Source organism: Musca vetustissima, unplaced genomic scaffold, assembly GCF_032173495.1.
Source record: "Musca vetustissima isolate MV318-11 ecotype Yass unplaced genomic scaffold, APGP_CSIRO_Mvet_v1 utg195832, whole genome shotgun sequence".
Taxonomy (NCBI): Eukaryota; Metazoa; Arthropoda; class Insecta; order Diptera; family Muscidae; genus Musca; species Musca vetustissima.
In genome coordinates, this window is record NW_026888624.1 from 73,749 (window position 1) to 88,405 (window position 14,657).

The 14,657-nt window shown below is 35.3% G+C and overlaps 1 protein-coding gene across 1 annotated transcript; it reads right to left on the bottom strand.

Annotated features, from left to right (window-relative positions):
* Positions 1–1,737: 1,737 nt before the first annotated feature.
* LOC133336519 (ADAMTS-like protein 1) lies at positions 1,738–14,404 on the bottom strand (the record flags this gene model as incomplete). Its single annotated transcript, XM_061544800.1, has 11 exons — positions 1,738–1,811; positions 3,018–4,183; positions 7,094–7,350; positions 7,477–7,638; positions 9,529–9,624; positions 9,746–9,848; positions 10,683–10,812; positions 12,690–12,834; positions 13,502–13,652; positions 13,891–14,222; positions 14,300–14,404. Coding segments are annotated over 11 exons (2,721 nt in total), but the record flags the coding sequence as incomplete, so codon positions are not given.
* Positions 14,405–14,657: the final 253 nt, after the last annotated feature.

Consider the following 14,657-nt stretch of genomic DNA (forward strand, 5'->3'; position numbering starts at 1 on the left):
GGCCAGGAATTCGTTGGAAAGATCAAGTGGAAGACAACGTTTCGGAACAGGGTCTTTCAAATAGGAGAAATTGCGCATGAGACCGACGCGCCTGGAAATCTTTTTTCAGCTCGGTTTATGGAACAAATATTCTATCACAAGCCAGCTATGTAAGTACGTATAAAAAAATAAAAATTTGCACAGTGTTTTACAAATTATATAACAAACTTTTTATGGAAAATCGCCTATTTTCCAGACCAATATTTCAATTAAGAAATAAGAAAGATATTGGATTTGTTCTAGTTCATACGATAGCTATATATATCTAGAGCAACGTGAAATTTTGAACCGATTGTAAAACAAGTTAAATGCTAGCCAGCGCTTCCAGCATATAGCTGTTATATCTTCTAAAGTTTCTGAAATTTTAAGTGACATTCTTGAGTAGTTATAAAAAACAGATGTTTGGAACCCAGATCTTGATCTTGTACCGGTTATATTCTAACAAAACTTCATTATTACTTTTATCACTACCCACAAAAATACATTATTGACCTAAGTATTGTAACATTATAAAATTACATTCGAAACTTACCTCATCGCCTGCTAGACTGCCATCCGCATTCTGTTGCTGCTGCTGTTTGCCATCATTCTTGGGACGTTGATTACGTTCTCGGGCATAGCTTTGTTGCTGTTTGTGACGTGTGGTTTGTGTACTGCAATGATATGGCATAAGAGTCGAATGAAAGCAACAATAATCAACAACAACGACAACACCAACAACACAAAAATGTCCAAGGGAATATCAATAGGTTTATCAAAAAAAAAAATACCCTACCATAAAACAGGTGGAAAGTAACGACAGGGATCATAAGACTCCGGATATATATGTAATACTAAAATATGATACATATCTATCTCTTAATCCCCGCTGCCCCATTGCTATGTAACATTTACTTTTTATAATTTCAACATGTTTCGAAAACTTTGCAAAACGTGACATTTTGAAAAATTTGTGGAAATAATAAAGAAGGGCATGAAGAACAAGTTCATGTCCGTTCTTTTTCCCGGAACCAAAAATGCCAAACCAAAACCTACTTCCAGCAATTAAATGAAATGCTAGACTAGGCAAAAAACCAAAGGAAACGATACGAAGAACTTCTTTCTTGCTGGCTTGGTAGGTTCAAGCTGAGCGGGAGGGAGGGTGGCCGTGGAAATGATATATGTTTTATGTGTGTGTTCGTTCAACTTTAAACAACATGAAGAACAACAACAGCACTCAGACACAGGCAAACATTTACACATTTGACCAACTATGAAATATTGTTTGCGGCCAGTCGTTTGGTCAAATGCTAGATGATGCTTAAATCATTGCTCCATTGGTTTCCCAAGTGGTTTTTAAAGTTAAACTGCCCCAACACATCAACAGCCCATTTAGTTGAACAATCGAAACGTGGGGGGAGAGGGAGAGCATGGCGGAATAATATATGTAATTGATTTTCAACATGAACAAATTCGAAGAAGTAAAGAAAACATAACACAAGTGCAGGGCAGGAAAGTACAGAAAATTATTTTTCTGCAATTAAAGGAAAAACATGTTTATAAATTTTTTGAAGGATTTACACACATCCATTTGCAATCAAATGTAATTAAGGATGTAGGGCAACAAAAAATGATTTTAATTTCCTAACATGTCGAGATATATAACTGATATTTTGAGAAGATCAAACCGTATTTTTTGCCTTCAAGTGTATTCCTCACTTACCTGTTCGTTGGAGCCATAATTTCAGCAGCTTCCATTGAATCGTCACCACTACCTTCAGGCAGCATATTTTCTAAATGAGAAAATAAAAGATAATATGTAAAAACGATGTTAAGTTCCGCTCGACCGAACTTTTTACACCCTCCACCATGAGGATGACAATTAAAATATTTAAAATTATGGGGTCTCATAGGAAAAATAGTGGAAAGAAATATGACGGAAATTCTCAAAATATTTGATAGTAGGGCTATCGTTATAAAAGGAAATCGGTGTTGATACCGTTAAATGGGGGCTACTCTGAATCTAGCGCAATATTATACAATTTTTGGTACGGATATGTGCTATTCATTGAGAACCCAAAATACTAAATAACACCCTATTCGGGTTTTTATAGGGGACATCCTATACTATCCAAACATCGAATATTGGGCGGTGCCGCTAATGGAGGCTACTCTGCAACTTGGAATAATATGAATCATTTTTGGTACGGACGTGTGCTACACTATGATAATCCAAAATAAAGCTAATTCGGTCGGGAAATTAGAATCCCCAAACTACTGAATATTGGAGGGTACTGTTGTATGGGGGCTACCCTGAAACTTGGGTCAATAATTATAATTTTCGGAACGGATATGTGTAATTCCATGAGAACCCAAAATATCAAATCACTGTCAATTCGGTTGGAAAATGTGTTCAAAATCCCTAAAATACCGAAAATTGGGGTGGGGGTACTGTTATATGGGAGCTACCCTGAATCAATTATAATTTTTGGTACGAATATCTGTCATTCAATGGGAACACACAATTTTAAATTACAGTCAATTCGGTTAAAAAGCATGTCCAAAATACCGAATATCGCTATATGGGGCCTACACCAAAACGTGGATCGATGAACTCCATTTGCAGTACCAAACATCCTAGAAGTAATAGCAATATCTGAGCAAAATTTCAGAGCACTATCTTAAATATTGCTATCTCTATCGTGATTTCAACAGACGGGCACGCGTAAATCGACACAGAATTATATTCGGATCAAGAATATATATACTTTGTGGGATCTCCGGTGAATATTTCGAGCTGTTGCAAATGGAATTACAAATTTAATATACACTCTACGTTGTGGTGGATGGTATAAAAAATAGTACAGTCTATAAACCGAACATATTTGTTCTTAATTTTGATATTCTCCATCATAAGTCGGAGACCCCATAAATGAGCTCCTGATGATGTTTACCTCAATTATGGGGTGATAATCTTTTTATTTTTGACAAACCCTTACCTTGTTGCTGTTCCAATTCCTCTTGTCGTTGACCCGGTTTGGCCTTAACATCCACCGTTATCTCAGCATTCGAAGGTCCGGCCTCACACGAGTACACACCAGCATCCCTAAATGTTATATTAAGTATATGCAGTGCTCCCTTTTTTGAGACTCGGAATTTTTTACTCTTCTCCAGGGGTTTGCCATCTTTATTCCATTTGATTTTTGTACGATCAAAGCCTTTGACATGACACTTTATCTTTACCTGGGTTCCAAAAAATACCACCGCCGCTCCACCAATATTCAGTGTGACTTTTGTTTTGCGCGGATCATGTTGTATGTGTGTGGTGTTGCTGATTTCAATAACCGGCTTGGGCTCCTCGGCGGGACAGGGTCTAATGTTGCAGGGTTTCTTCTCCGGTGGCTTGGCACTGGCACACATAATCTCCGGTCGTTCCAATTTATGTTCCTGGGCCATAACCTGTTTACATTCGACTTTTCGTTCTTTAATGCCGTAGCCACAGGTGTGGGAACACTTGGACCACTCGCCCACCTCCCAGCGAACAGGGCAATCGAGAACATTACAATATTGCCGATCAGCAGGTGGTGGTTGGGGACACATACTGTTGGGCACCACCATGGCATTGTCACCACCCCGTGTAACCTCATGTACACATTGCACCTCTCTTGTCTTAATACCAATGCCACAAGTTTTTGAACAGGGAGTAAATTCTGTATAATTCCATCTCGGTGGACAAGGACGATCGTTGCAGGTCCGTATACGTGCCTCGGGTTTTGTTTCGGGAGAACATAAAAATGGTGAAACCACTCGCCCATTATCCTCCCGCACACAATTAATAATAAGTTCTTCAACACCACCCAAACAACTGCCACTGCATGAGGTGTAACCCTGCTCCCGCCACACATAGGTTTTGCCAGGTTCGGAAACACCAACTTTTATCGAATCCCGATGATAGGGTTCTTCATAGCCATGTGATGGCATAACACAGGGTTCTTCTACACATCGTTCGACTTCGTCGTGGGGTTTTTTGCCTTCACACATCGTATCGTTAATTGTGGCCAAGGTTCGGGAGAATTGTAAGAATATTTTACACTTATATGTACGTCGACGTATTCCCACACCACAGGTGACACTGCACGGTGACCAATCAGGATCTTTCATGTAACTGGGGAGGAGAATAAAGAAATAATAATAAATAAGAGGACTTTTATAGGATCGATTTTAGGATCATGGCTTCAAAGTCAGAGATTTTAAATGACAATTTAACAAGGACTAAAGTCGTGGGTTGAACAAGGACAAAAACCACTCGATTTTTCTTGCTTCATGGAGGACAGTGGCTTTTAAGTATATTTTTCAATGACAATGGCTAATATGGCGAGTTTTTAAGTCATAATTTATAAGTCGAGTTTTTAAGGTTTGTTCTGGTAGCGGAAATATTCAAGGACATATATGGAGGCGGGTTTTAAGGATGAGTCTAAAGGTTAAAAACTAAAAATAAACTCTAAAGGTTTCAATTATAACTCTAGTTAAGGGGACCCCCCATTCTCGGGGTCAACATATTCAACTAATTCAAGAATGTCCCTACAAAATTTCAAGTGAAAATCTCAAGAACTCTCTTTTGCGAATAGCGGGCAAGATAACTCAAAAACTAATAACCCAATCGATTCCAAATTTTTACACGTTTCTCTGTGATTGTATAGCTATCGTATGAACTAGTATAAAGCCAATCGGTGAAGATCTTCCTTATTTTTTAACGTGGTTTTTCGTCAAAAATCTGCGATTTTCCAAAAATATTTTTTCAAAGGTCCGCCATTTTGTTAATTTTAGAGAGAAGTCATACGAGAGCCAGACATGTAATTTTTCTAACACCGTTGGAATTTTCGGATTCCGATGTTCCAGTGAGGAGTTATCATGTCCGCCATCAAACATAAGTACTTGTTTTTAAATACAAAAAACGACAACAAAACAATTACAAAATTTTTTTGTAAGTAATTTCTCCTCTCTTTTAAATCTTCAAATATTTATGTGCAAAGTTACAAACCTTAACAAGCATTGGTATTGATATACCAGCCCATTGAAAATCTTGAAAAATTAAAATCGAGAATGGGATGGGTTCCCTTAAGTGAATTTTAATGAAATTTCTGGAGAAAGGAAGGAGAGTGGATTTTAAGGGCAATTCTGGAGGAAGGAATTTTAAACGAAGGATTGAAGGATTTTGAGATTAATTCTAAAGGCTTGGATTCAAAATTTTAAATTCTGATAATCTGTAGATGTTTAAGGTTTAAGGACCTATTTTTAAGGACCTCCCATTGTCATGATTATTTTTTTATTGATTCAGATATTATTTTGTGAATATTTTAAAGGGGTTTTATTTTAATAATAATTTTGAGGACCATCTAGGGACGTGGCTATATAAGGGGCCATCTAGAGGCGTGGTTATTGAAGGGACCATATAGAGGTGTGGTTATTTTTAAGAATAGTTTTAAGCGATCATTTAGAGCCGTGGTTATTTTTAAAATTATTTTTAAGGAACCATTCAGAGGCGTGGCGATTTTTAAGAGTAGTCTTAAGGTTTTCTCTATAGAGGGGTGATTATTTTTATGAATAGTTTGAAGGATCCCTCTGAAGGCGTGGTTATTTGAAGAATAGTTTTAAGGGACAATTTCGAGGCATGGTTATTTTTAAGAAGGGTTTTAAGGGACCACCTAAAGCCTGGCTATTTTTAAAAACAGTTTTAAGCGACATTCCAGAGGCGTGGTTATTTTCAAAATTTTTTTAAGAACTTCCCGAGACGTGGTTAGTTCAATTTTTTTTTCAAAGACTTCCATATGTGAAGGTTTTTTTAAATATTTTTCAAGGACTTTCCACATTTGTGTCCATGTGTTATTATACATATACATGAATTTTGTAGGGATAGTTATTGAAAAATATGTTTCAATGACCTTTCTAAAGCACCACCGAATAGTTATTGAGGACGTTGTCATTTTTAATATTATTTCAAGGACCTCAAGAGGGGTGTCATTTTAATGCCATTTCAACAGGCTATTTACGAAGTTATTTCAAACGAATTTTATGTCCATTTCCAATACATTCCCAGTGAAATGAAAATTGTTTTTAGTTTTCTTTTTAAAAAATTTTTGTTCGCAAATATTTTCCTTGTCAAATTTTCTTTACTAGGAAATCGAAACGGCGAATTGACCTTTGTAACCTTTCCCAATTCCTAATGGTATGAAATTGCTTGTCATTTGCCACTAATGACGGACATAAGTGACAGCTGCTATTTTCGATTGAATGACATTGAGTTAATGGATAATTTGAATTTTGTTTCTGTTTTTTCTACTTATACCAGAGTGAGAAATAAAAGAAAATGGGAAAATAATAAAACAAATACAACAGAAATAATATAAACTATAATTAACCTCAATTGTAAACGAGAACAATAAGGCGGGTAATTTGTGAAAATGGGGAATGATTATGGGGGTGATATTGTTAGCACTATTATTGGCTACTGCTCATATTTACAAAATTTCTTGGTAATTAAACTTGATAACGAAATTTAAGGAGAACCAGTAATCTCCCATTGAAAATATACGAAATCAAGTTTGGATAATTTCTCCACAGATTAAGGCGTATACTTTATATGGCGTTTAGTTTTTTATTATGTATACGCCAATGTGTATGGTATACAAATTAATACATTGTTTCTGTAAAATTCGAAACGAAGCAATTCGAACGTTTATTTTTGTAAAAAATATTGTTTTATTCAAACTAAAAATAAAATAGATAATTTTCGAAATCATGGACTTTGGTCGTATATTACTCGAATTCATTCCTTTCGAATTTTACAGAATTTATTTATTTTAGCCAAAAATTAAAATTACATGCGCTGGTTTAAATATGTATTTATCTATTAAATATGAATTCTTTAACGATCCATTTATGTCTATATTTGCCTCATAAAATTCCAATGAATCATTAATCTTTTAATTAATTGGAAAATTAATACAACGCGTGTTCATCATCAAGATTTCTCGTGAATTTTGTAAATTTTAGTTATTAATGACTCAGTACTTACGTTGGTTCCGATGGCATAGCTTCATCCGAATTATAACGACCAGATGATTGTAAACGCATCATTTGTGGTCCATCAGGTTCTTCGTGATGGAAACGACTCATGCGATGATGTAAATAAAGCGGTTGTTTGTCAAAGAACGTATCATCGGCATAATCATCGTCGATATCGGAATCATCATCAACCACATCGGTGTCTGCGTCATCTTCTTCGTCGTCGTCATTGTCGCTCAGCAACTTGTGGTCCATGTTCAGGGCGACCTGCAAATGGAATGAAAAAAATCGAGAATTTAGATTTAAAATATTTTTTTACAAAAAAAATTTTAAATATTAAATTTTTTAAATATACAATGTTATATCATTACAAGGATTGTATTTTAAACCTACCCTGGAGTTTTTGATAGAATTGGGCTCACACAGCAGCCCTGTGGTGCAACTTTGGACACTGGCCGGTTTTGTAAGGGGATCACATTTGTCACTTAACCCACCATCTGCAGCACTGCATTCCACATTACGTATTTGTATTCCTTCGCCACAGGATTCGGAGCACTTTAGATTTTTTGGAGAAAGGAAAATAGCAAATTGACAAAATAGATTTGTTTTATTATTTTATTAAGTAAATAATGAACATTAATTCCTGTTCCTGCCAGAGCAAAGGTTGGTTTAAAATCAGAGATAATGTGTCGGGCCGGAGTAAAAACGACAAAACAAATTCCAACTAATTATTAGAGGGAAAATGCTTAGCTGAATAAATAACAAGTGAAAACAATGTTAAGTTCGGCCAGCCAAACTTTTTATACCCTCCACCCTGGGGAAAAAATTAATGGGGGCTCGTAGGAGAAAACTCATGGTATGATAGGACCTTGAACATACCGAAAAATACAATTAAAATTCTCAAAATATTTAAAGGTGCGGCTACGTTTATATGGGGCAAAAATAGAATTGAGATACATATTGATATTTTTGGTAGTGAGATTTGACAGCCAATGAGAATCCGAAATACGAAAATAAACAATGATATGAACTTCTGCTTTTCTATTGGAATACCTTTTGCTGTTCTATGAAAAAATCTTCTGCTGTTCCATGAGAAGATCTATATGCTGTTCCATGGGAAGTTCTATATGAAGACCTTCTGTTCTTTCATAGGAAGCAGAGTAAGTGATCGCCCAATAAAAGACCAGAAGACTTGATGGTCTTCCTGTGGAAGACCCTCTGCGTTTCTACGAAAAGAGAAGACTTTTTGGTCCTCTCCATGATTAACTTTTGTTCATTTATGAGAAGTCCTTCTGGCTTTCTATAAGAATACCGAATAGCCTTATATTGGAATACTTACTGCTAGACTACTAAAGCACATATAACCGCATTTTCCTAACTAACGCGTAAAATATCTCCCAAAAAATATTATAAGTCGTCCAAATATTGATAACATCCCATTTTGCTTTCTTTGGATTATTAGTCGCCCAAATATAGATAACATCCCATTTTGCTTTCTTTGGATAACCTGGTCGCAATAAGTGGATGTAAATTAGCATTTCGTGTTCTTAGAGGGTAAATTCTATGTCCATATTTTGGTATAGCTCACATATACTTTTTTCTGATTCTAATTGACATTCCGCGTTCTCAGATACTAAAAACTCCACTTAGACAGTTTTCGGCCTTGAAGAACACTGTAACTGCTCGCCCTTAGTGGACTGTTTTAAGAGCATGGGGAACAGGTCATTTGACCTCATGCACAAATTCGACCAGTTCTTGCGGATTTTTTGCAGATTATATTAATTTTGGGAGAAAAAATGCCTTTTTGAGGGAATTTTCTACGTTTTGCCCATTTTTGGACAAAACTCTAAGGAAACATTTGACACTGAGACATTGAAGATGGGGGCTTCTATTTCATTTTCGCATTGACAAACCGAATTAATCTGCTTCCATAACTATTTCTCTATCTCTACGGTGTTCATTGTTTGTTGTTCCTTCTAATTATACTTCCCCGTAACATTCATATTATTTAATTAATTTTCAATTTACTTTTTAAAATTTTGTCTTTGACGGCTTGACAACAACTCAACAGAATATTTTTTATTTTAATTTTTTTTTTCAAAAAAAAATCCTTTAGATAATGGTCAGATTATTCGGCAAGTAATCGGAAAAGGGGTAGAGTGTGTAAAATGAAGTGTCAATTCTTTGTTCAAATGTCTTCTTTTGTTTTGTTTTTTTGTTTGTATATACAAAATACACACATTTAAATTTACCTTGCAGACTACTTGGGAAATAGACGGCAAACCCCGTTAGAAATCTCGAAAATAAATCTGAAATCGGAGCCCTTGGCAATAAGTGTTAGCTGGGACATTTTTATACTCAAAAATTGTATTATATTTTTCGTTCGAATTGACATTCCATCGTCTTAGGGAAACTGGCTATAAAAATCTACACAAAGTTACTCACCGTTGACCACTTTTCAACTTTCCATTTGGGGCACTCAGTAATAATACATTGCTCCTGCATCGGTGGTTTTGGTTTGGGGCATAACATATCGGCAACCTATTGAAATGTTATAAATGGAGAGAGAATTGAAAAAATAAAATTTATTATTATATTACTATTATATATTATTATTTTAAATATTTGTTTGATAATTTTTAATTTAGTAGCTAAAACTTACTCTAGTTTTTATACCATTGTTTTCTTCAGCACAAACTACCATACGGCTACGCATGCCTGGACCACATGGGCGATCACATGTACTCCAGTTGTCGGCAATCCATCTGGAATTGAAACAGGTATGATAAGATTAAAAATATATTTAATAGTACTAATATTATATACATTCAATATTTATAACCCATATTATCTTCTGAAACCAATATATATAATTTTATTATATCAAATTATTATAATATTTGGTCATTTATTCTATAAAATATATTAAAGTTCTGACATTGCATTTTTTCTACACATTTCTAAATATGTCGTTTCATCTAGTCAAAAATTTCTTAAAAATTACCAAAATTTCCCTGCTGATGTCCTTTGAAAAATACCTTCAAACCATGTCCTACTTCTACTCTTTTTTTCTCTCAGTGCATTTACCGGAAAACACACACATGAAATATTAATTTAACAGAGATTTAAATTTGTTTGGTTACTGGCATTGTTTGGTCGTATGTGTGTTTGTTTCGAACTTTAATTACACTGCAAAACTCTATCTAAAACATTAAATTGCATTTTGTGGCCGGTGTACTGTGTAAAATAACAACGACAGCAGCAGCAACAACGATAACAAAAACACACAGAAAATGGCAAACACTAACCAAACAAACTGACGAAAACATTTCTCGGTTCCTTGAATTGTAAAGAAAATATAAATCCCAGTTTCAGTTACTCACATGCTGACACACACACATGGCAACCTCTTACCTACTAACCACTTGAAGGAATTTCTAACCAAAATAAAAGTTTACTTCCCTCCCACCCGCATGCATCTTTTTGAACTTTTTCCCCATTAGCATTCTGTGCTTGGTTTTCCCACGCATCTATCCAGATCTCAGCTCCCCAGCCACCTGGAGACACATAAAGTTAAATTTTTGTTTACATTTACTTACCGGGGCGGACAGGTGTGTGTATTACACAATTCCACCGATGGTTCGGGACGATTAGCAGCATTACACAGGGAATCATCCACTTCGGAGCCAGTCATACGACTGCGGCATACAATACGTGGCATTTTATAGCCTGAGGAGAATGCAACCCAACAATGAAAAAGGGGAAGAGTGCAAATAAAAATATGTGATATATTGTGGAATATTTAAGTGGCAGTATTTGTAATGCAAGACTGCTATACATAGGGAAAATAAATAGTGCCTAATATGTGAATAATTTAATAAATAACTATGGTTAATTGGTATTAATAAAAATATGTTCATGTTTTCGAAGTTTTCTTAAAAAAAATTAAAAGATTTTTGTATAAAAAATAATTTAAAAATAGATTTTTTTAGTAACAGCTATAAAAGCTATAAAAAAATATTACGATGTGCAAAATTTGGAACAGTTCGCAGACTTCTTTAGCTTCATTTGAGATATTTTCAAAATGCTGACCCTAACAAGAAGAAGTAGACAAATAGACGTCATCTTCGGACCATTTGTGAGGATTGGAGCCAAAATGTCTGGACCTTCTTTGAACTTGATTAATTGGGAAGTAATATTACGCTGTACAAAATTTGGACTGGTCCTGTTCTCCCTTTGAGTTTTATCGAGTGCACCATACATACAGAAGGGCATAGTTAATAACAATACTTCGATGAGGCATAGTTTATGATTGGAGCTCTTTTACCCCGCGATAAAATATCAGTGGGCCCAGGCAGAAAGCCACCAAACCAACAATGTCACCCGTCAAACGGGTTTCAGGTGTTAAACCCTTACATAGTGATATAAGAATACCGTTTAATATTCTATAAAAATTCCTCTTGGTATTCTATAAGAAGACCTCTAGGTTATTCATAAGCAGGACTTCAAGCTTTCTAATCTTGATTAAAAGGCCTTTTGGTCTTTTATGAAAAGACTTTCAGCTACTATATTACAAAACCCATCAGATCTTCTTGAGAACATTTAGCTGTTGCTTTAATTTGCTTTGGTAAGAACTTCAACACGTCTATAATAAAATCCTCTGATATTGTATTGGAACCCCTTTTGCTGTTATAGGAGAACTCTCGCTCTTCTATGGGAAGTTTTTATACCAGCTATTATTCCATAAGAAGTTCTACCACTGTTCTATTAAAAGTTCTACTGCACATTTTTGAGCAGACGTTTTTCTATTCCAAAAGAAAGCCTTCCACTGTTCTATAAGAAGACCCTCTGCTATTCTATGGGAAGACCTTCTGTTCTTCTATAAGATAGAGAATATAGCCAAAGTGCTAAAGAGTATCATATAGTCGACAACGTCCGACTTTACTACTTTCATTACTGATTTTTAATTGTTTTCTTTTAACCTAAGGCATTACGAAAATAAGCTTAATAACATGGGTCTACTTGTGTTTCATTATGTTTTGGAAACGAAATGCAATCCTTTTTTAAAAACTAATTCCGCCATTTTTAAGTCCTGGTCGCCAATACATATCTCCCTAGGACCCCTATATTGTTTCCTCTTACGCATTTCCCATCAATATTGTTTAAATCCATGATAACTTTCCCTGCTGGCAAATTATTATGTTATTTGCTACGCAAATTATCCTGCCACAGCAGCACTGGGGGGAATTCAGATCGTTTCCATTCCATCAAAAAAAATAAAAGAAATCCCCCGTTTATTTTTTCAAGTCTGTACAATCAAATGCACACAGACAATCTCAGGAGACTAAAATAGTATTCCAATGTCGATTTTGTCTCGATACACCATATCACTGAACCGAACATGACATTATGTCACATCATATCGACATGAGATTTTGATGAAGTCACACTGATTGGCCATGAAATGCTGCTTGCAACCCAATATGAGTGGAAGCGACGACGACGACGACGGCGTAGAAGAACAAGACAAATGAAACATAATAACAAAACAAATCAAATATAAAATCGGAATCGAACAGAAAAAGCAATAGACATAAACCACTTACCACCACCACAGGAGACGGTGCACAAGGACACCGGTACCAGTTCCCATTGGTAAAGCGTCGGTGAACAGGAGCTGCCATTGCCGCCACAAATGCCGCAAATGTCAAGTTTTTTTGTTGAGCCAATTTTCAAGTCACAGCCAACGCGCTAAAAAATAACAAAAAGAAGAAGAACAAGAACAAGAGGAAAATAACAAAAAGTGGCAAAACAAAAAAAAATATAGACTTTGGTTTTGTTATGGCGAAAATATTGTGTTTTATGAGGATGCCGGAGACGGCATTGCTGGGTGGTGTGGTCTGGGTGGGTTGGTTTGCTTGGCTGGTTGGTTCGTTCGTTGCTTGGTGTAACCACAAACCAACAACAGCAACAAACAAATAAGAAGTAAAACAACAAAAAATAAAATAAATATTTAAATTGGTTTCAAGTATCACCGCCACCACCACCAACAACAATACACAGGTATTTATTTTCATGTCTTCTTGGCTTCCATTATATCGGTTGATGTGGTTGTTGTTATTGCCTTATTAGATTCGAAAAAGGGCTTAGTATTGCTTATATTAGATATGACATATTCATAACCTTCAACAATTGAATTGAGGATATAGAATTGTTATGGAAAGATTTATAATAATTTTAAGAAAATAATATAGCTTAAAAGGATGTAATAGGAAATAACCTTTTATGGGTGTTTAGGAAATAAATGTAGAGATTTGGAATAGAGAAACTGTTTCACAACTTAAATGCGGATAATATTACATAGTAATAATTAAATGATCTACTTGGTCCTAGTGCTTAAAATTCTGAAATAACTTACCTGGCATTTTCCCTGCACACACATATCCAACGATGGCGGACGGCAGCGTTCTCCATCCATTACATGGGGACTCATTGGTACTAATACACTCTGGTCATCCGTATCACTTCCCGATGATTTGTGGGCACGTTCTTTGTCAACCAGATAACCTCTGAAAATACATTACAATTTAATTTTCTTCAATTTAAAAATGTACAATCAATAATTTTTAACAGGGTCTTATAGAGTTTGCTAAAGCTTAATTATATAGAAAGCGTTATCTTAAGGTTTGACTGTACATTTAATGTTTAATAATTTTAATTAATTAAACTTCAATTATAATTTAATAAAAATTCAATTTTTATAATTTTATAATTAATAAGAAAAAATATCCATGTCCTCCTACTCACCTACAAGCCAACACACATGGCTCTTTCAAATCATATTCCGGTATCCATTTGTATAATTTCCCCGCATATGGCACCATATTTAGCGCGGTACAATGTTTTTCACGAAAATCGATTTTTTCACGACACGTCTGTGTGTTACAAATGCGATAGCGGATACGTTCGCCATTGCAACCATTAGGATTTTCACAGCGACGTGTTTGTTGCATTATGCCACCGCTACAGGGACGTGAACACATCGACCACTCCGACCAGGCGGACCAGCCGCCATAAATGGCCATAAGATTTATAATACTACTCGTCGACGGTGGATACATTTTGACAGATCTTTTTTGCTACAGAAAGAAATTTGAGGGAAAAGAGAGATTTTTTTTCGGGAAAAGAAGAGGAGGAGGGAGAATGTGAAATTTACCTGCAGTTCGTTTTCCAAATCTGTAGCGGTGGTCCATGTATTATCAAATGCTGTACTAGCATTCAATTCTTTGGCATCAATGGAGATGGTGTGAAATGATAAGAGCTGAAATGTCGTAATAAAAAGAAATATGTTATTAAAATATAAATAATTCTTTTAAAAATAATAATTTTTCTCTTTTGAATTCAACTATATGATCGAAGATTTTTGTACAAATTGACTCTACGGTATTCTCATGTTTTTGTGCAAGTGTTTTGATTGTTTAGAACGCTAAGTGGTCCGACAAAATTTTTTTGTGTTGCTCTGGGAACCAAGGTTCGAATCCTAGCCGGGCTCATCTTGGATTTTTTTATTTTTT